Source organism: Macaca mulatta, chromosome 15, assembly GCF_049350105.2.
Source record: "Macaca mulatta isolate MMU2019108-1 chromosome 15, T2T-MMU8v2.0, whole genome shotgun sequence".
Classification (NCBI taxonomy): Eukaryota; Metazoa; Chordata; class Mammalia; order Primates; family Cercopithecidae; genus Macaca; species Macaca mulatta.
The window spans coordinates 85,025,990-85,047,478 of NC_133420.1; the positions used below are offsets into that span (position 1 = coordinate 85,025,990).

The 21,489-nt window shown below is 35.4% G+C and overlaps 1 protein-coding gene across 35 annotated transcripts in view; it reads left to right on the top strand.

Annotated features, from left to right (window-relative positions):
• The window catches only part of NFIB (nuclear factor I B), a 241,181-nt gene that overhangs the window by 191,658 nt on the left and 28,034 nt on the right, over positions 1–21,489 (top strand). For 8 of the 35 annotated variants that reach the window (XM_077966093.1, XM_077966101.1, XM_015117689.3 and 5 more), the window contains 2 exons: positions 6,105–6,239; positions 11,178–11,362. In XM_077966093.1, coding sequence (XP_077822219.1) covers positions 6,105–6,239; positions 11,178–11,362 — 320 coding nt within the window. Of the gene's footprint in view, positions 1–6,104; positions 6,240–11,177; positions 11,363–15,448; positions 15,615–17,153; positions 17,269–18,667; positions 18,751–21,489 lie in introns of those variants that run through there. The other 27 variants (XM_015117686.3, XM_015117684.3, XM_077966083.1 and 24 more) reach the window with 7 other exon arrangements.

A 21,489-nucleotide genomic window follows, 5' to 3' on the forward strand; every position in this document is an offset into this window, starting at 1 on the left:
AAAGCTAACATATTGCTCTACTATATGTGAAAAAGGAGCAGGTGTCCCAGACAGGCAGGTGTTAAGGTGGCTGTTTGAGCTTGCCCTAGATCACTAGTTGACTTCAGTGAAGTTCTACTAACAGGTGGCTAACTGATTGGAGTGCCATGTGACATTTATCCCGGGAGCGACTTGGATGACAGGCTGCTACAGACTGAGGAAGGGGTCTTTGCTTTGATGAAGAAATTGCCAAAACTCATGTCTCATTAGTGTTTCCTAAGGTTCTTTGGAAGTGAACAACAGTTTAATTAAGGGCTGACGTAAACACGTTTCTGCACACTTTCCCTGCAGCATTTTATCACATTAGAATTGATCAAAATTGTTGCCTTGGGCTGACTTGAACAGATATACATCTGGAGCGCCATTTGTGCAAGCTGCCGATGAGTCGAGTACATACGCTGTGTTTCACAGTGACTCTCTTCCTTTGTAGATGAAATTACCTTGTTGGGAGATGAGTTGATCTAACTCTTTATTTGCTTAAGCCCTTATCTCTTTGAAGTGATGCTGTGAAATAAATGACACATCAAGGCCCAGGAGGTATATATGCTACAATGCCAAAAATATATATAGTATGGTCAGGAAAAATCATGATAATTTGATTTTGCAAAATACTTATTTAAAGGGATGCTTAAGAATAAATGAACCAACTTTATCAGTAGCCTACTTGAACTTTTTTCTTACATGGCGATCTTTTATTACATATTCAACTACACGATGAGTTTCTACAGTCATAGCTAATTTTCCAGTTATAAATGTAAACGTGGGTGTACACAATGAAGAATAACACCATCAGTGTGAGTCTTTTTTAAAAAATTATTCTCTCTAATCTGTCATTAAGAAGAATTATTTCTGCAATCCAATATTGCAATTATTTAATGTATTTTTGTCTTTAATTTCTGCCCTCTCTACTAAAGCATCACCAAGACAGGAACCAAGTGCTTTTGTTTAGCATCTTGATGCTTAGCCATAGTTCCTCACACTTATTAGAATCTCAATGATTGATTTTCTTTTCTCTTTGCTTTATAGTCAACTACTTCTCATCTGGTGATATTTATTCATGGAACATGAATTTTAAGATATGCTGGCTATGGTTATTTTTCTCATCCTGCACTACTAGTCATCACTTCATAATACAGTTTCTTTCACATGCAAGAGATTCTAAAATAAGCTGCCTAGACACAGTGCCTGCTTAACCTCTTCTTTCTTTCATTTCTACTTTTTTTTTTCATTCTCTTCCCAAGTAGCATATTCTTCCAGCCTCTACATCTTTTTGTGTATTTGATAAAAGCATGTTCCTTAGGAGGTAAGCCATTAGTCAACTTTTTTAAAAAAGTGTGTTCAGTGGATACAAGTAAATAACAATGAAAAATCCATCAAGTAATATAAGATACAAACAAAAGATCATTAATGAAATCTAGAACTCAGGGTTTTCCAAGAGGGATTACTTAAGGAGAAAATAAGTTTGTTCAGTGGATAAAACATTGTTCTATGGGTGGAATAAGGAGAGTGGAAATGCCTCATTTTCTAGTTCAAGGGAATGTCACAGACCAGGGATGGCACAGAGTTAAAAACATATTTCTTCTGCTCCTAAAGGAAGCCATAAGAAAATTAGCTTCACTAAAGTTTGAATAAAATGGAATAACAAAGAAAAAGAGCTATTTAAAAATGTGATATACTGTGGTAGATCTTGCAATGAGAAAGATACTGTTTGAAGGATACGATGCCAGCTGCTGGTTTTTATAAAATGCCATGGTGAGGAAGGCCTGGTGGAGACTAGGAAGAAAATTTTTGGTCCAACCAGGTACAAGTGAAAAGGGTGGTGAGAACAGAAAAAGAAATCAATTTTTTGGAAAGCTTTTTCTTCTAAAATCAATTGATTTATAAATTATTACTTTCTAAATCAAATTTAAATTGTTTTGTCTGATTTCAAGCCATCACTGGCCTCTAATTCTTCCTCATCAGCTACCAGCAACTCCTGCCTCCCTTCCACCAATAGAAACATCAGCTAATCCTTTGCCTATCATCTTGCATCTCTTTTCAGTTTCTTTGTTTTATGTATTATTCAACTTATGCATTATTATGTATGCATTATTATTCAAGTTAATCTTTTTATGTATTATTCTGCTTGAGGGACAGTAGATTGTGAAAAGCGTGGCATTTGTTTTTCTTCACAGAAAGGTCACTTTAAGGTATCTCTTCTATATATTCATTCGTCAAACTTTTTTTATGGCATATGAGCACATTAAACATAGAAACAATATCATTGTTCACCTTGGCATGAGTCTTTTAGACTGTGGACATTCAAAATGAAATTAAAATTAAAATAATACCAGTTTGGTTCATGATTAAAATGTACTAGCTAGAAACTATATCCTTACATTTTCCCCAGATAATTGATCTTTTATATCCCCTTCTAGTCTAGAGAGGGTTTTTCTTTGTTTTTTGTTTGTTTGTTTGTTTTTGAGAGGGGATTCACTTTTGTATCCTCCTAAGCTCTTAGCATAGTGCCTTCTGCGTGCTGTGTAACAGTATATTTTTATTAATGGGCCAAGAATTAATTTCATTTAATCAGAAAACAAAGGCAATTAAACCTATATTCTGATACTACCGTTCTTCACCTGTTTCTAAAGCAAATCCTTTCAGTTTGGTCAGTAAACCTTCCCATTCTTTTATTTACTATTATAAGTTACTTTTGTTGTTTAAGGAAAGAGTTTGTGGTTCCTTTTGCAGCTTGAACAGCAAATTTTATTCTGTTTCTTCTGTGTTGGTCTGTATAATCAATCCTCTATGAAGGTACCACTATTATTAGGTGTATGCCCAAAAAAGAATTGAAAAAATAAGTGGACCCATAATAATTACTCAGTAAAAACAAGTGTGTCATTTTGGCTAAGAAGATACAAATGTTTTGCTTCTTAAAATTTATATAATTTACATTAAAAATTACATAATCATCTTCAACTTCTATATAAACACCCTTGATTTATGTGCCCTTTACAAAAGGAGACCCATGAATTTGACTGAGTTTAATGAAAAGTCTGATATAGTTACAGTAGTTTCAATTGCATTAATTGATCCTCTTCTCCAGAAACGACATACCTAGAGTGACACTGTTCTGTTTCTCAAGCTGTGGTCACGTTAATTTTTTTTTTTTTTTTTTTTTTTGACAGAAGTTTGCTCTTGTCGCCCAGGCTGGAGTGCAATGACACTATCTTGACAGGCAACACCTGCCTCCAAGGTTCAAGCAATTCTCCTACCTCAGCCTCTTGAGTAGCTGGGATTACAGGTGCCCACCACCACACCCAGCTAATTTTTGTATTTTTAGTAGAAACGGAGTTTCACCATGTTGGCCAGGCTGGTCTCGAACTCCTGACCTCAGGCGATCCACCCACCTCGGCCTCCCAAAGTGTTGGGATTACAGGCGTGAGCCACTGCACCTGGCCTAAATTATTTTAAAATGATGTATAGTTATGCTTTATTATTTATTCTATGGAACTTTTAGAAACTGATTTACCAGTTACGTTTTACTTGAAATTTATATTAGACACAGGTAAAGCAGAAGAGTGTCAATAAAAAGTTTCCAGTTTCTTTTTCTAACAGTCAATTTTAAATTAAAAGTTTGGAATGGAAAGTTATTGCATAATCTGTAACAAAAAAGACAAAATAGAGGTTCTTTCCACTTCTAATACTGTATGTCTATGATTTTACATCCATTAGTTAAAAGTCTGTATTTGTAGTATTACCTTTTGAAATCACATAGCTCTTAAGCAAAATTAAGTATTATTTTTGGCATCTTGAAGATAGCTGAAATGAACTTCCTTTGTCTATTTTTTAAGCCGTGGTTTAAAATTTTTTTCTTTTTTTTATAGTGGCCTTAATTTCTGTGGTTTTATGAACAATTTATTTCTGTTTTTTTTTGAAAAAGAAATACTGAAATGGTTCTCTGACTCATCAAAGTTCTGATAGATTCACGACAGCCAGTTAGTCACAAATTGTAGCTTACAGCTACAAATACGCCTGGCATTTTTTGTAGACTGTGATGTCTACTGCCTTTACAGTAGTATATTCATCCTTTAAATGCCACCATACTGAAAAATGCATATTTAATTTTATGAATGCCTTTAGCAGAATTTTTCAAATGATAAAATGTAGTGATAATTAGTTTCTTATATTAATAGTACCATAAGGTCTTTTTCTCATTTCAAAAAAACTCAAAAGTGCAAATTGTGTACATTTTGATGTGTAATACAGTTTTTTTTTCTTTTAAGAAAGATTTATTTTCTTTTAGAGATACATGCTGAAATACTTAGAAGCAATATTGTATGATATCTGGGATTTGCTTCAAAGTACCACAGGGAAAGAAAGTGTAGATAGGGATAAAGATGAAATAAAATTTGTTATGAGTTGATCATTGCCGAAGTTGGGTCATTGGTACATGAGGATTCATTACAATTCTGTCTACTTGTGAATACAGTTAACATTTTTCATAATAAAATACAAATTTATAACATTTTACTATAAGTTGATAAACTTCCATTAAAGTCAACATAACTCAAGATGTTAAAAGCAAGGCACATCTCTAAACTCCCTATTTATTCCAACAAACTGCATGGTATAGTCTCTTAGTCAACTAAGATGGTAACAGTCTACATCACTTAATAATTTAATTGGGTGAATCCTGTTAAAATATTTATTGCATTAGCTCTATCATGATTCTTATTTCAAGCTCTCATGATCTATCTTTTGGCAGTATTAAATATTTATGAAAAGAATGAATGAAGGAAGCCTGAAATCTCTGAATTATTTTCCTATCACATCACCTTTTGCAATTCCTTCTTACTTGTCATATCGCCTCACTAGATTTTAAGCTTTAAAGGAGCCGAAAGTGAGTCCAGTTCACCACTGTGTCCCAGGCTAGTACAGTGTGTGGCATAAATTCGGTCTTGAACAAATATTTATGGAATGAATGTATTGATGAATCTGTCTTCTAAAGTGGTCTTCATGATTTCTGTCTCTGTTTTGGCCAGTCCACCCTCCATGTGGTTTCTGGGGGGATTGCTCTAAGCTGTCATTGTGATCATGTTTCACCCATCTATGGTGTTTCTCCCATGAGGGTAAGCATTCAGATGTTTGTACAGGAAGCTGGAGACCCAACAGCCTGTGGGACCTGCCAGAGGCTTGCTCCTCTTCTTCATCTTTCACCACTCCACACACTGTTTACTTGTGTATTTTATGCCATCTTTTTTTTCTGAGCATTTCCTCTCTGAGAATGTCATCCCCATTCACATTTTGAAAATGATGCCAATGGGAAATACCTTCCTCATCCTGGGGAGACTGAGACGATCTCTGTCCTGTACATCGCAGCTGGGGATGTAACAGCAAATGCTCTCCACACACATTGTACCTCTCAACTGTTCACAACCGTTTTCTTCTCATCATTTTCCTCCTCACCAACAGTGAGCATCCCTAGAGCAGGAATTACTTTTAATTTCTTTAACATCTTCATTTTCACGGGCCAATAGAGAAACCCAGTAAACGTTTGCAGAAAGAGCAAATAAAGGAATGTATTTTTTTGCTAACCAATTGAATGAGTTTCCCATAAAAGCTGTGAAATCAGCAATATTGTGACCAACATATCTGAAGGTTGTTTTTCACATTTGCACCAGTTGCCCTCTGTTTTCACAGTGTAGTCGCCAGATCGAAAGACAATCTTCTGAATCGTATAAATTTAAGAATGAAATGCTGAGGTAAAGAAGGCCTTTGTGTGAACCAAGGGGCTAAAGGAAACAAGACTTTGGGGTTTTTTTTTAGAGGTTTAAGATTTATTTAGTAATGGGAACAAGTCTGATGATAATTTTAATGAAAGCTTCTGCTAGCTTCCATGGAGACTGAACGAGTGTTTCAGAGCTCCAATATAGCTGGATCGTTGACATTCAGAATATATTTTGTAAAAGAGCCAAAGTGTGAGAATACTAAAATGTTGGAAGGTGAGATCTCTCATTATGTTGACATGAACCTTAGAGCTTAAGAAAGTCATAGAGCTTTGGGTTTTTCTCTGTTTCTTGCAGATATGTCTTCTCCAACTACTATGAAGAAGCCTGAAAAGCCATTGTTCAGCTCTGCATCTCCACAGGATTCTTCCCCAAGACTGAGCACTTTCCCCCAGCACCACCATCCCGGAATACCTGGAGTTGCACACAGTGGTGAGGAGTTTCAAGCATAGAGGAGAAGCCTCCTTCTTGTCTGTAGGGCCCAAACCCTTAGGGATGGAGCAAAAGTTTATAAATATAGCTATGGCAACCATATTTTCTCAACCCAAATGGGGAGGGGCACAATCCGATCAAATATTTTTTCTTCTCGATTTATGAAAAAAGATTTTCTCCGGGTGCAGTGGCTCACACCTGTAATCCCAGCACTTTGGGAGGCCGAGGTGGGCAGATCACGAGGTCAGGAGTTCAAGACCAGCCTGACCAATATGGTGAAACCCTGTCTCTACTAAAAATACAAAAATTAGCCTGGCATGGTGGTGTGTGCCTGTAATCCCAGCTACTCAGGAAGCTGAGGCAGAAGAATCACTTGAGCCCAGGAGGCAAAGGTTGCAGTGAGCTGAGATCACACCACTGCACTCCAGCCTGAGTGACAGAGCGAGACTCCATCTCAAAAAAAAATTAAATAAATAAATAAGATTTTCAAAGTCTTACAAGTAAATAATATTTATAATATGTATTTTAAAATTGCCTTTATCAAAAAGATTGTTATCTGAAGAATGTGGAAAATATGTGTACATAGCTGTCTTTATTATAGCTTCAGGATTGGTCCTGATATTTTACTAAGGAAAAGATGGAATTTCAGGTATGTTGCTGAGTTTAGAGTATTTCTAAAGGCATTAAGATACAAGGCACTATTTCTGTAGATGTTATTTTCTACATATAAATCGATATTTATCTATTTGAGAGTAATCAGAGAATAAAAGGTACTTTTCTTTGACAATTGTTTCATATGCCCAAATCCTTTGGGCTAGTACACTTGATATTGTGTCTAATATCTTAATTTAAGTAGGAAAATGAATCTAATATTTGACATTTGTACTTTAACCAACAGTTAATATCAAATCTTTCAAAAATTAAAAATGAGATACTGCTAATAATTAACACTGTATACTTTTTACCTATTGCTCTTAATTCCTAGAGAGGAGTAGACTGCATTTTATGTAGGAAAAGTTATATATATATATACATATATATGTTAATAGTGAAACTGTTATTGGTTAAAATTTATAGTTAGGCACTTCCTCATCCTTCTAACTACTCAAATCTGGTTTTTAAATCTTTATGCAAACAATGTAACATCTTTTAAAGTCCTTATTAGCTTTGGTTTGTAAGTATATGTTGATATTTATTGGTGCTATACTTAAAAAATACATGGCCTTTATTGCTATCATTAAAATATTATGAAATTGAGAGAGGACTATACAACTTAAATGTGGTATAAGAACTTTTGCGTTTATTACCTATACCATTGAGATAGGTAAAAAAAATCAATAACTGTTTCATAGGTTTGTAATGTTGAATATTTGGACAAAATTAACTGAGAAGTCAAATTACCCATTATTTATGACACCTGATAAAAATATTCTTATTTCTAACATGTGAAAAAAGTAGACAGTATATTTTTATATAATGAAACAGGAGAGACCTAGATGAGCCCTCCATCTTGGTCCTTTACCCGGTATTTGTTTTGTATCTGTATATTAGGACCTGTGGTAGGCATCTTGTTCACAAAAGATCTTTTCTGCCCTTAAAGAGTTCAGGATATAGTGGGGAGAGAATGGGGCCATGTCATTGGCTGGGCATCTAATCTGAACATGACTAGATAACCTGAAGAAGGATTAGATAACCTGAAGAAGTGTGATGGCAAAGTTCACCACAAGAAGGAACAATAAACTAGGAAGAAGAGGGGCAACCTGGGAGGCAGAGGGACATACTAGGAGGAAGAGGGGCAACATGGGAGGCATAGGGGCAAACTAGGAGGAAGAGGGGCAAGCTGGGAGGCAGAGAGGCTAACTAGGAGGAAAAGGGGCAAACTGGGAGGCAGACGGGCAAACTGGGAGGCAGAGGCAACAGCATCTATCAGTGCATTAGAGGTCATTGCAGCAGGGAACTGCCATATAGCCAAGGATCCACAAATCTCTTCTTCTGGCCAGAGATGAGGCCAAAGAAGTGATCCAGGACTCGGTCGCAGAGCACATGAGGTTGTGTGTACTGAAAAAGCTGTTGGGATTTTATTCTGGAAGCAGTAGGAAGCCATTGAAATATTTTTAGCAGAGAAGTTACATGATTGTAATGGTATTTTTAAAAAGTCATTCACATAGCACTATAAAGAATGTATTGGAAGGAGCAAGACTGAAGGAAAGAAGACAATTAATAAGGCTTTGCAATAATGTATGCAAAGAATACAAATATGTGTGTATGTATTTATTCTTTCATAATAAAGGAAAACTTTTTTTGTCTTGTATTTTGCTTTTCTTATTTTTTTTCTTTTTCTATTTTTTTTTTTTTGAGCCAGGGTCTTACTCTGTCGCCCAGGTTGGAGTGCAGTGGCGTGATCTTGGCTCACTGCAACCTCTGCCTCCCAGGTTCAAGTAATTCTCTTGCCTCGGCCTCCCGAGTAACTGGGATTATAGGCAGTCACCACCACGCCCGGCTAATTTTTGTATATTTTTAGTAGAGATGGGATTTCACCATGTTGGCCAGGCTGATCTCGAACTTCTGACCTCAAGTGATCCACTCCACCCACCTCGACCTCCCACAGTGCTGGGATTACAGCCGTGAGTCACCATGCCTGGCCTGCTTTTCTTATTTTTAAAGGACTAGAATGGCTTTTATGGAAAAGGTAGTCATTTTTACTCTCAGTTTGAAATACGATGTTTTACCCAGTTATATCAGGCCACCTACAGCTCATGCAAGCACCATGTCAGGTTGCCCGTAGATTTGAGTTCGGATTTGATTTCTGCAATTTCAGTTGAAAAGAGATCTCCTCCAGAACTGTTAAGGCCAAATTAATCTCAAAACCTAAAGGACCCAAGATGGAACTATGTTTATATCTTTCCAGGGTTTGTGTACAGGTGTGAGCAAAAATCGTGGTTAAAATGAGCTGAGATTAAGAGCACTTAGACACTAAGTAAAAAATGCCCAGTTTTTGTTAGATGTTTGTATTTCCTTAAATGATACTTTCAAATGGATATATTTCTTAAATAAAGTAATATTTCAGTAAAGAGTTTTAAGAAATATGCATTTGTTCTCTGAAATGCATACATTTGATGGAGGATGCTGAAACTTCAGTATGTAGGAAGATTACATGCGAACTTATTTAAAACATACATTTTTGTGCCTCACCCCTAGAGGTCCTGATCCCCTAGGTCTGTGTGTAGACCAAGGGGTCTGTATTGTAAGAGCAATACAGACAATTCTCAGAAACAGTGCCCTGGTGGACATTCAGAGAACAAAGTTGCGACTATAAAATTGAATTTATGTTTCTTCTATTATATACATTCTTAATTTCTTGTATTTTCTGAAAAAGTTTTTTTTGGGAGAGGTAAGCAATACATCCCACAAACAGGTCCCCCTACCCACAACCCACATAGTTTGAAAGTTGGAGATAAATCATTCCAGGTGATTTCCCTTTATAGGTTATGGTTAGAATTTATTTTTTTTCATATTCTTTGTTAAGTTGTCTCATAAAACATTAGATATTTATCATTTATAATTTCCTATCATTTGAATTGGGAAATATTAAATGGAAAGACATTTACTCTTCACTTCTACATATATTTGTTGGTAGTTTTAATTTGTATTTCTATGATTATTTCTCTCAACATTATAGAGATAATGATCACATGATTATACTCTTTCCCTGTCTTTCAAACTTAAGATTTATATTTCAAAAACTGAACAATAAATTATAAGAATACTAATGTTGAAAAGTTATAGTAAAATTGAACATTGTCCACATTGCATGTGTTTTATATAATATTTCCCTTTATAAAAATATTATAAAATACATGATTTATGGGTAGAGTGATATACTTACCTATATGAAAGTTTAAATTTTCAGTGATATGTGTTTTATTCTTGGTTTTACATTAACAATATCTTTTAAACAACATATAGTAAAAGTTAAAGTAGAAAGAAAAATAGTCACAGAATAGAGCTCTTTTGGTTTTGAAAGAAACATTTTCATTAGGAGAGTTTCCAGCTCTATGTTCCAATGTTCATAAGCATTTATACTATGACCAGACAATTAAAAATGACATGAGATGATGTTGTATTAGTTATTGTCTTTCCTTCTAAACAACTGCCAGGTAGGATGTATAGGGAAATGATTTATTTGAAATTGAATTTCACTTTTTAAGTTTGGCAGAAAATTTGTGGGTCTTTTGCCCTCTACTTAATGCTGTGATTTGCTCTGGACTTACAAGACAAAGTGTTGTTTGTTTGTTTGTTTGTTTGAGACGGAGTCTTATTCTGTCACCAGGTTGGAGTGCAGTGGTGCGATCTCAGCTCCCTGCAATCTCTTGTCTCCTGGATTCAAGTGATTCTCCTGCCTTAAGCTCCCAAGTAGCTGGGATTACAAGCACACACCACCATGCTCAGCTAATTTTTGTATTTTCAGTAGAGATGGGGTTTTGCCATGTTGGTCAGGCTGGTCTCGAACTCCTGACCTCAGGTGATCCACCCGCCTCGGCCACCCAAAGTGCTGTTATTACAGGTGTGAGGTACTGCACCTGGCCTAAAGATTTTATAATCAAAGAATATGTTTTCAATGGGATATAAACGCTCAAAGAAGTGTTTTATCAAGTATTGACGTAACCTATAAAAGAGAAACTTATTTTGTAACCACTCACAGAGCTAGGAAGCAAGATTGTTCCTTTTCTAGAGTGATGTTTTGTCTCTGTGTAGTTAGCAGTACTGGTGTTGAGAAGAAAAGTGAAGAAGTAACTTGTTTTAGGAGAGCTTGGTTACATCATGGCGACAAAAATGAATGGTTACCAGTGTTGTAGTTTCACAGCATTCTTTAGGATCAGAATGGACCAATAAGGTAACCAGCTGACGAGTCAATCTTTCCTTTTCTGTCTTCTGCAGTCATCTCAACTCGAACTCCACCTCCACCCTCACCGTTGCCATTTCCAACACAAGCTATCCTTCCTCCAGCCCCATCAAGCTACTTTTCTCATCCAACAATCAGATATCCTCCCCACCTGAATCCTCAGGATACTCTGAAGAACTATGTACCTTCGTATGACCCATCCAGTCCACAAACCAGCCAGGTAAAAATAAGAGAGAAAATAAGATTAGCACCTAAGGGAGATGGGACGGGTCTAATTCTGAGACACAAAGGTTAGTCAGACAGTGTGTCTGGCAGAACGTCAAGCCTTGAAATCCATCTTCAGGAAGTTGCTTGGTGACTCAATAAGTTTTTATTTAAAGGTGGCTGAATGACAGGTAGGAAGTGTGTTGCCCCAAAGGGTAAATTTGTGAAGATGGTTTAATGTTTTTAGATTTTCATTGACGAAAGGGAAAGTTTATGCAGAAAGTACATTGACAGCAAAGCTCTGGGCTGGAGTTCACACCTCTGAAATACCTGATTTGACACAGAGACAATGTGCTTATTTCAGGCAGGAGTAAGGTATGTGCTAAAATAAACACACACAAAAGAACTTACAGTTGTATTTGTAGACCAACTATTAGGTATTAAAATAAGCTTTGGCAATGTAAACATTTTCAGTGTTTGATGACTACTTGAATATTCTTTGTAGAGACATGACTTACATTTAATAATGAGTGACATTACTAGAAGCGTCTTTTTTTTTTTTTTTTTTGTAAACATTGTGCAGTGGTTTTTGGGATTCATTGTGTAAGTGTAGTGACTCATGAGCATTTCTCACTCCCCTAGACATGCGGTTTCTTCTACCAAGAGGTTACTTCATTGCGATTTGGTATTTAAGCGTTTTCCACAGTCAAGTAGACAGTCTTTGTACCAGACCTGGGGCTATCGATAATTGTAATATCTAAAACGTGTAATGTAATTTTGTTATTATGATCTAGTATTTAGCTTTGCTGCTTTACCTCTAAGACTCCTGTCCATTCCTTATTATACCTTTTAATACTTTGCAGATTTTTCACAAACATTCTATCATTACTACAGTGGAACACTTCCTAAAATGCTAGTAAATAGTGTGTGTCTATCAATTTATAATTAGCAAAGAAAGGTGAGAAAAAAATCCCTTTGGTCTTAATTTGTTAAAATGAAACAAAATGGTCCTTTCTGAACTTTTAATTTAGAATAACAACATATCCAGGACCCTTTGGGTTACTTAAAAAGTTATCATTACTTTTAGTTTGACTAAGACATTAAACTCAATATTGAATTTTGAATTTGAAGTTAAAATTACTATTTGTATTTTAGAAGAAAATGTTAAAATGTTGTAGCACTTTTCATGACTGCAGTACTAAAGACAGCTAAGTAAAAGAGTGGGATCTTAGTATATCGTTTAGAAATAAAATTTGTTGTCAGCGCATGGATTCAGAAGTCTCAGTTCCATAGAGCATTTTGCTAGACTCAGCTGGGAACAGTGCACACAAGGTCTGATTTTAATTTGTGTAGAATTTCCATGAATAACAAAGTCTAATTAAGACATCCATTAAAAGTCCTTAACGTTAATTCAGTGTGGAAAATCTTAGAGTTCCATTGGATTTTTTTTTTTTAACTGATGTCTTAATTAGGCACTGTTAGGGGAAAAATTATGCAAATTAAAATCAGGCCCTTAGTGTTACACATTTCTTTAATTATTCAGTGCTTGTTTTACGTATATTTCAATTTCTTTATAAGTTAAGAGGGCATATTAGGTGATAATCTGCCTATATTGTTCTCAGTTTTTCTTCACTTTTCAAGATACATATCACCTTCTAAGAGAAGCATATTACTCTCATCTCAAAAAAAAACAGCAACAAAAATCTCTCAGGATTTTGTAAAATAGGAACCGTGTGTAAGGTAGAATAATCCTTTCCTGATGCTGTTAGCTTCACCTTCAGACCAGACATCTCTCTTTTCTATCTACAGTATGAAAGTTCCATCTGTTTACAGCCTTAAAAGATAGAAATTTTTAGTGTAGCTTTGTCTATTTGAACCAGTAGAAAACTAAGGAGAAAATAGCCCTCAATTCTTCTGACCCTGAGTTTTAGGAAAGTTGTCTGCATTGACTTGAGAATTCTTTCTTTGTCACCTTTATTCTTTTCAAATGAGAGAAGTGTCTATTAGTTCATGTTGTTCAGTTCCAGTAGATGAAGTTTGTAGAATGGGCAGGATAGGATAATATATTTGGTGGCAGCATTTCCTTGAAATTATTGTCATTCTGCTCTTGTTCCAGGTAGGTACTTTCAAACTGTTTTGGTGAACACTGTATATAGAAGCATTTTTACCACTGAATGTACCACCAATGATAAAATGAGACCTGTCTTCTTTCTTGAGTGTAGGATGTTTAAAGCACTTATTTCCAATGTTCAGATAACCAGAAATGGATGGTCTGCTATAGAAACAAACTACTTTTTCCCTTTGAAAGGAAAAATGGGTCTTTGTAGTTAACTATAGATTTTTTTTAAGGAACAGTATATTTGCTTTGATTTTTAACTCCAACTCAAAACCAATTAATTTGCATTTCAAAATAGAATTCTTGGTATTTACCGTTTTAGCTCTAGAAATGGAAAAAAATCAGTATTCCTTCACCATTCACCTCTAGTCAGCCGTTGCTTCCCAGTATTCTCCAGCGCTGCACTGATTTTGATTTTTAAGATAAGCAACTGAGATGCCTTTTCCTCCCCACAGCAATTTTGAGATTAATTGCATTACTGCTGCACCAATTATAGTGAGACAGTCATGCTATTCAATGGAATATTTTGAATAAAATTAGTTTAAAGATGTAACTCTCCCATAGGTTTCCATATTGGAAAACTCTGGTCAATTTTCCTGACATCAAGTTAAATACTTAAAATTACCCATGATGAATAGTCAGGATATTCAAGAAGTCCATTTTCTTTATAGAATAAATAATGTGGCCTCTGAGGAGCCTCACCGAAGACTTAGTTCATGTCTCTAAGTCACAATATTTAAGTATTATTAGCTCTTCATCTTTTTCTCTAAATAAATGTCTACTTGTAATTTATGTACAGATATTTAGATAAATATTCTGCTTCATTTTTTTTTTTTTTTGCCTTTAACAGTTCAGATTATAAAGACTATATACTTGCTGAGAATAGCTTCCCAGCAAATTGTGATGAACACCATGCAGTGGAGAATTCCAACATGGGTATAATAAAAAAAAAATAACATTCTCTGTCTAGAAAAATATATTCCACTATTTCTTCAAAGAGTGTATCCTTAGGATTTTGTTTCCTACCACGGAAACTATTTTTGTACCCAGGGGCTAAAACTCAGATAATAATATCTTTTCTATCATTGCCCAGGGGATTTTCTCAGTTAATTCCCACAAATGTCAACAATAAATGTTTTGTGTAACTCTCCATGCACCACCATGGATGGAAGAGTAACTCAAATAACAATGCTCATTTGTTTGTCCTCTGCTTCCCCTCAGTACAATTTAATTTACTTTGGAAATCTTTTATTTGTAGGTGTAAGGACAAACCTAGCTCAGCATTTTATATCATTGTATAACCTCTGAAAGTTCAGATGCTTTAAATCTCATTCTGTCTTCTTGTATTAGTAATCATCAAAAGTTGACTATAGATCCCGGAATCTAAATTGCCTAATGTGTGCATCTAAGCACACCTGTGTGTGAGAGAGCTAGAGTTTTGTATGCAGGAGAATGACTCTTGACTGTAAATGGTGAAGATTCCAGAATTCGACGTGTTTGATCTCCTAGATATTTTTGTGTCCTTTGTTTCAGTGATATCATCATGTAGGTGAAAACTGTGTTCTAAAAGCCAAAACTGACTCATTGTAGAAAATGAAGAGTGGAGAATAAGGAATCACTGGGTTCCAACTCTAGCTAGTTCAGTAAAGAATTCCAGTTTAGCCTTTGAGCTAAGCGTTTAAAACTGCACTTGAGTTTCCTGGCCTACTGCATCGAAGGGATCAAGTCTACTTGGCTCTCAGGGGTGCTGTAAAGAGGAATTAACCTATACCATGACGTGCTTTGAAGATGAAAACCTTTGAAATGCTGCTGCTCCTTATTACTACCAACCATTGACCGGCCTCTCCAACTCCGACTCGAGAGGGCCTGTGTGGCGCCTGTGTGCAGTGTGCTGGATCCACACAGTCGTGTGTGCTGAGTGGACTTGTTGGACAAGATGACTGCCTTTTGGATTGCTTCACCCGGCATTCTGTTTTTGTTTTGTAGCCTAACAGCAGTGGTCAAGTAGTAGGGAAAGTGCCTGGCCATTTCACTCCTGTCTTGGCACCCTCTCCCCATCCCAGTGCAGTGCGACCTGTGACCCTGAGCATGACAGATACTAAACCCATCACTACATCCACTGAAGGTGAGGCAGCTTCACCTACAGCAACCAGTAAGTATATCTGTAGGAAATGAGAAATGTCCATCAAAGGCACCATTGGATATCTGATCCAAGGTGGAAAACACAGCAATTTTTCTAGCTACCCGACCAGATGGAGATTTCTCATTTAAGTGGAGCCAGCAGGCATGGATGTGGCCCTGCTATCACAGGCTCTCTCTTCTCAAATTCCAGTCAGTGAATCATATTTGAAAAGGGAGAAGCTCATTTGTTTAAGTGAACAGCTGTAACAAAAATAATAAGTCATGCCTGCTTGTTCAAGGTATACATTGAAATTGCACTGAGTAACATAACGCAGAATACAAAGTTTTCCTATCACCCAAAGAGAGATTAGATAATTCCTGCTTATTGGAGCATTCCTATAGAAATCAAGCCCCTTCACAAAGCAGATGGATTCAATGCCTCTGTAAGGTAATTGCATGTTTACATCATTGTAGGTTATGTCATTGTTAAAAACAGACACATAATGTTGGGAACAGATGAGAACATTTCAAAACTTAGTATTAGGCACATGTAAGCTACCTGTACTTTCATTATCTGCAACCTTTTTTTAAAAAACCTTTTGATTATTTCACCTATCATGGTACATCAAATACTGTGCTTTTTAGTGTGGACATAACATTTAAATGTCAGAGATTTAGCCAGTGAACCTTCCTAACACATACCAACAAGCCACATCATTTCTTTGTTTTTTGATGTAAAATACTCAGAAGTATAGAAGAAATTACTTTTGAGGTGGTTTCACCCAACTGTCAGCTTCTTAGTACTGGAGCTGGAATGTACAAATTGGTGAAGTAGAATGGATAAAGCTATGGAATTGGTGGAATTAGCCTGCACCTCACCAATTATACAGATATCTTAAATTCAAATATTTTATTTTTCTTTCTTAGAGCAAGAAAATCCCCATGATCTTGAAATTTCCATGTGAATCAGAGACAATCAGAGGCATGCACTACTGGCTCTTTCTCAGCCATTGGAAAGATGCTCTTTTTTTTTTTTTAATGGTTTCTAAAAGACTACAAAGGAACCCTATAAGAAAAATGGACAATGCTTTGTACAGTGAATTCAGCATTTCTTTCTCAAAATTCATGAGTCCTGTAAATTAATAAGTTCCTATAGGCTTGTAATACCCATCAGTAATTCTTAATGCTTAGAACACTTCCCTGAATGCACAGATGGATGCGACCCACTCAGGAAAATCTAAAAATTATTTTGTTCTAAAAGTTTGCTATGTGCATTACAGTCACCAAAACACTAAGTACTAATTTTAAAAGTGGATGTCTTGACATCTTTGAGCAAGCAATGTCAGCAATTTAAATAAAAGCACATAGAAAACAGATTTTTTTTTAAAGTAGTTGAAAGATTATCACAGGATAAATGATCAAAACCAAGTTCTAGAAACTCTGATGCCTACTCTTATGAAGTTATTAATAGAAGAGATTCAGGAGAGGATCAGACCCAAATGATCACAGCTCACTTATGGGAGTACCCTCAGCCTGTTTGTTAATGAATTGTTTTTATACTTACATACAGGTTGTTCAAAAAGGGATCTGATTTGACTAGTAAAATTACAAAATATTCAAAAGGAATATCTTGGTTGTATAAAGATGGCTGCATCAGTCCATTTTCCACTCCTACATAAAAGAAACATAGTGAGTAGTTTTTCTTTCCTATAAACAAGCTTGTAGCTCCAGTTTCCTAGGCACCACCAGTAATAAAAGGCTGATCATTGAATTGATACAGTAGTATGGTTAAAGAAAACACAGAAGCCAAGGAAAGCTCTTCCTCATAGTTGAAAAGAAAAAGCAGCATAGATTTGGTGCTCTTCTGTAAGGGTGAGGCTCCTCTCCGGCTGTCTGTGAGGTGTGGTGAATTCCAGAGACTTGGAGCTTCAGTAAGGATCACTGGTTGCTGATGACTGCCTTGCATGGCCCCTTATTCAGGAGCAATTAAAATATGAATTGTGAGCATCTTCACTGTTTTTAAAAAGTTGACCTAAAAAAGCTTCCATGGATCAAATTTTGCAGTCCTTTAAGTGAACAAGGCAGAATTAATATATTGGTTTTAGAAAGCCAGCCCATTTAAAATGAAGCCTGGATTCTTCATTAATCTGGTGGTTTTAAACCAAACAGTGTAGCTTTCTTCACAACGATAAAGGTAATATATGGTAATATGGAGCAGTGGGATTGCCTAATTCTGGGATGATACCTTACTCCTTTCCTTGTGAAAAATAACAAAAGTCTTTAGGAGTAGCTCCCTATTCATTTTTTTTGTGTGTGTGTATGTGAAAAATTTACTCTCTACCAAAAAGCAAAAAGCAATTGTACAAAAAGTACTTGCAAATGAGACTCTAGCAATATAAGGAATAGTCACCATATATACTTACTACCTAGTGGCCAACTATTTAAAGGGTGCATCAGCTTCCTTCCTGGATCAATTACAAGAAATTGATTTTTGTATTTGTGCTAATGGGAAATATTTTTTTCAAAAACATTCCTATCAGACTGGAGGCCATTTTCACAAGTAAAATACCAAGCTAATTCATTCTACATGATATAGGCTCCTCCTTCATGATAGTAAGATTTGATTTCCTTTTTAGCAAGACTTTTAAGTAAGACATTTTCCATCCCATATCATTAAGCACATCTGCTTAAATTCCATCATTAAAAACTGTCACTTTTTCCTGGTGGACTTTCAGTCTGCTTTACATTTAGAATCATATACCATCATTGATTATTTCATATTAGACAACTAATATCTGGTGAAAAAGTACAGCAGGACAGTTACTACAGCATGTAAGTGTGAGACACCCACACTGAAGTATGAGATCTGCTTTACTGGATAGATTTTTTAGGGGGAATAAACTAGTTGATTTGAAATCAATTATTATTTCTTTTCTATCACTTGGTATTTACTTAGAAGAGAAATGAAGACACTTTTTTTTTTTTGGTTGCAAATCCCACTTCTCTGGGTTTCTTATACATGGACAGGGTGTTCGTTCTGATAGTTCACAATTTTTATCTTTGTTTTTGTTCTTCCTTAATCAGCCTACACAGCCTCAGGCACATCTCAAGCCAATCGATATGTGGGACTAAGCCCAAGAGACCCATCCTTCCTACATCAGCAACAGGTGGGCAAGTTTCACCCAGGTGTGACGGTGTAGCCACGCTTTCGCTTCCGTGCTTCTCCATGTTGCCTCTCAGATCCGGACTCAGAAGGGGGCTCCCGGGGTTTCTGAGACCAAAACTGATCATTTCATTTCCCAGAATTTTTTCTCATTGATCCTTTGTTTCTCACCTCTTTGAGCAGAGTTTCTCAAATTGGCTCATGACCTTTTCCATCTCTGTAGCATATATTGATAACATCCATGAGTAATAGTGTTTCAGCCAAAGTGTATTTTTCTCAGTCTCATTGGCTATTGAGAACTTCCTAGACTATAGCTTTCAAAGACAAAAACTGCAAACTGTTTTAAAAGCCAACTAGAATAGAAGCAGTATATAATTCGAGTTTTTGAGTGATTTCGTATTTTCCAGATGTTTTGCTCTTCACATTTGTATTTTAGTCCAAGATGATGAGTTATGAAGCTAAAATCTCAGGCGACACTTCATTCCTATTTTAATAGCTTTAAATTGGTTTACTGATTTCAGATGTGACAAAACACTTTTTTTGGTTCTGCTTTCTTACATCATTTATGTTTCTAGTCGCATTTTAAATTTCACATCTCATTAATGCTGTAAATTTAATGCAAATGAAGTGTTTACCCAAACTGTGAAAATATACAGCCAGGATTAATGGTGACTTATAAACAAATCAACCACAGTCAAAAGCATGGACCATACCAGTGTAGAAATCCCACAGTTCTAGTTACAGGATAACAGAAATAATTCTAAACAGTTCCAAATTTAAATATATTTTATGATGCATATGTTTGCTGCTCTCAAGTTATGATAGCAGAGCAGTTTGAAATTAACAGTATGCAAAATATTACATAGGGGAAAATTAGGCTATAATAAATAATAAAGAGCTGGTGTTAACTAACTTGCTCTATATTTATAAATTGCCTGTGCATATATGAGTTTTTGTATAGGTAGTAAGATACTTTTGCCCACTTCGTTCTAGATCTGTTCACCTCACATACCCTTGTTGTGGCCTACCTCAACTCTGCTTGGTGTAGAGTTCTCAAGTCCTTTCCAGTTGCAGCCCAAGGGGGCAGACTGCATATTAAAGGTCACCACATGCAGAGCTCAGAGAAAATCATAAAGATGATAGCTTATTCAGGATACTTGATGTTTTGCCAGGTTTAAAAAAAGCAAAACAAAATAAACCAAAAGAGTGAGAACTAACTGAAAACATCTGTACACAGTTATGAAAATACCAAATAATAATTAGTGGTTTTGCCAGCCATTGGCTTTTCAACATAATTCTCTGGAATGTTGCTTTTTTTTTTCCACCTCTAAAATTGCTATAATATGAAATGAGTTATAATTACTATAATATGGTTCTATTTGACAAATGTATGTGTCCATTGTATTTTTTAAAAATCATATGCAGGATGTATAGGTTTGGAAACTTGTTCTTTTAAAAATCATTACACATATTCTCAGGAATACTTTTCTCATGGGACTTGCATTATTCTTTATGACACATCTCTAATTTCCAGTTAATTTTTAATTCATAAAACATGCCTCCATTATTTAAACCTTTAACCCCAAATGCTAGTTAGAATACTCTAACCAGTTCCATGTATTTTGAGGCAGCCTTCCTCCTCCACTACCCTAACCTATGGCAGCTTTAGTTTTCTTACCCCTTATGATAAATGTTGAAACCTCATGTAATTATGATTACAAAAGTCCGTTAATATAAGAGTTACTTCTCCTTTCACATATCTAAAAATACATCAAGAAAACTTAACAAGCATCATGAAAATATGAATTTTAATGTAGATAGCATTCTGGCACATGATATATTTTAAAAACTACGAGTTCTAGAACTATAAACTATTTTAAAATCAAAGAAGACAGCCACTTATTTAAGTGGACAACATTGAATCAAGACCACTTACAATATGAATATCTTTTGTTCAGTCAACTATGGTTAATACTTATGGAATACATGATATATATTAATCCTTGGAAGCAAAAAAAACCCCATATGTTCTTTATAGCTAAAAATGTTAAATACCATGTAGATAGATAATTTGTCCTCTATATGTAATAAAAGAGTTAGTGCTTTTTAATTGAAGAAGCCCATATATGCTTTATTTTATAATGAACTCCAGCTTTGAGGCATGCAGAAAATACCTATAAATGCATATCTTGCTATAGATGTATAGTAGTAAACTAAGGCTAGAGTCAAAAGCCTATTCATTTTAGCTTTTCAAATTTTAAAAGAATTATAGAAATGAAGTTTTATGTTTACTATCCAGGAATAAAGAGACAGAAATAGTTTAAATGACTTCAGCAAAGATTATTCTTTCCTACAGTAGAAATGAGATTGATTTACTGTGTCCTTTCATTACTTTGCAAAGATTTAAAAGAGACTACTCTTCTAGAGGCAGTTTCTCAATGCATTTGGTTTAAAGCACTCAATGATGAATGAAAAGGAAAATCAAGGGGTACATGAAATAAAGGTAATCAATCATGTTATATTAGCTAGAAGAAATTCAAAATTAGAAAGGCAGTGCTTTAGTCTGAGAGGCTTCTTTTAAACATTCCCTATAGCCTTTAATATACATGACCCTTTAAGAATAAATATCGTCACCAGGTACATTCTTCAGTTCATGGTGGCTGCTTTGTAAAGATCTATCCTTTTAGATTATGAAAAGTACTGATGTGTAGTTTTGAATGTTGTTTTTTTCTTAGAAAAGAAC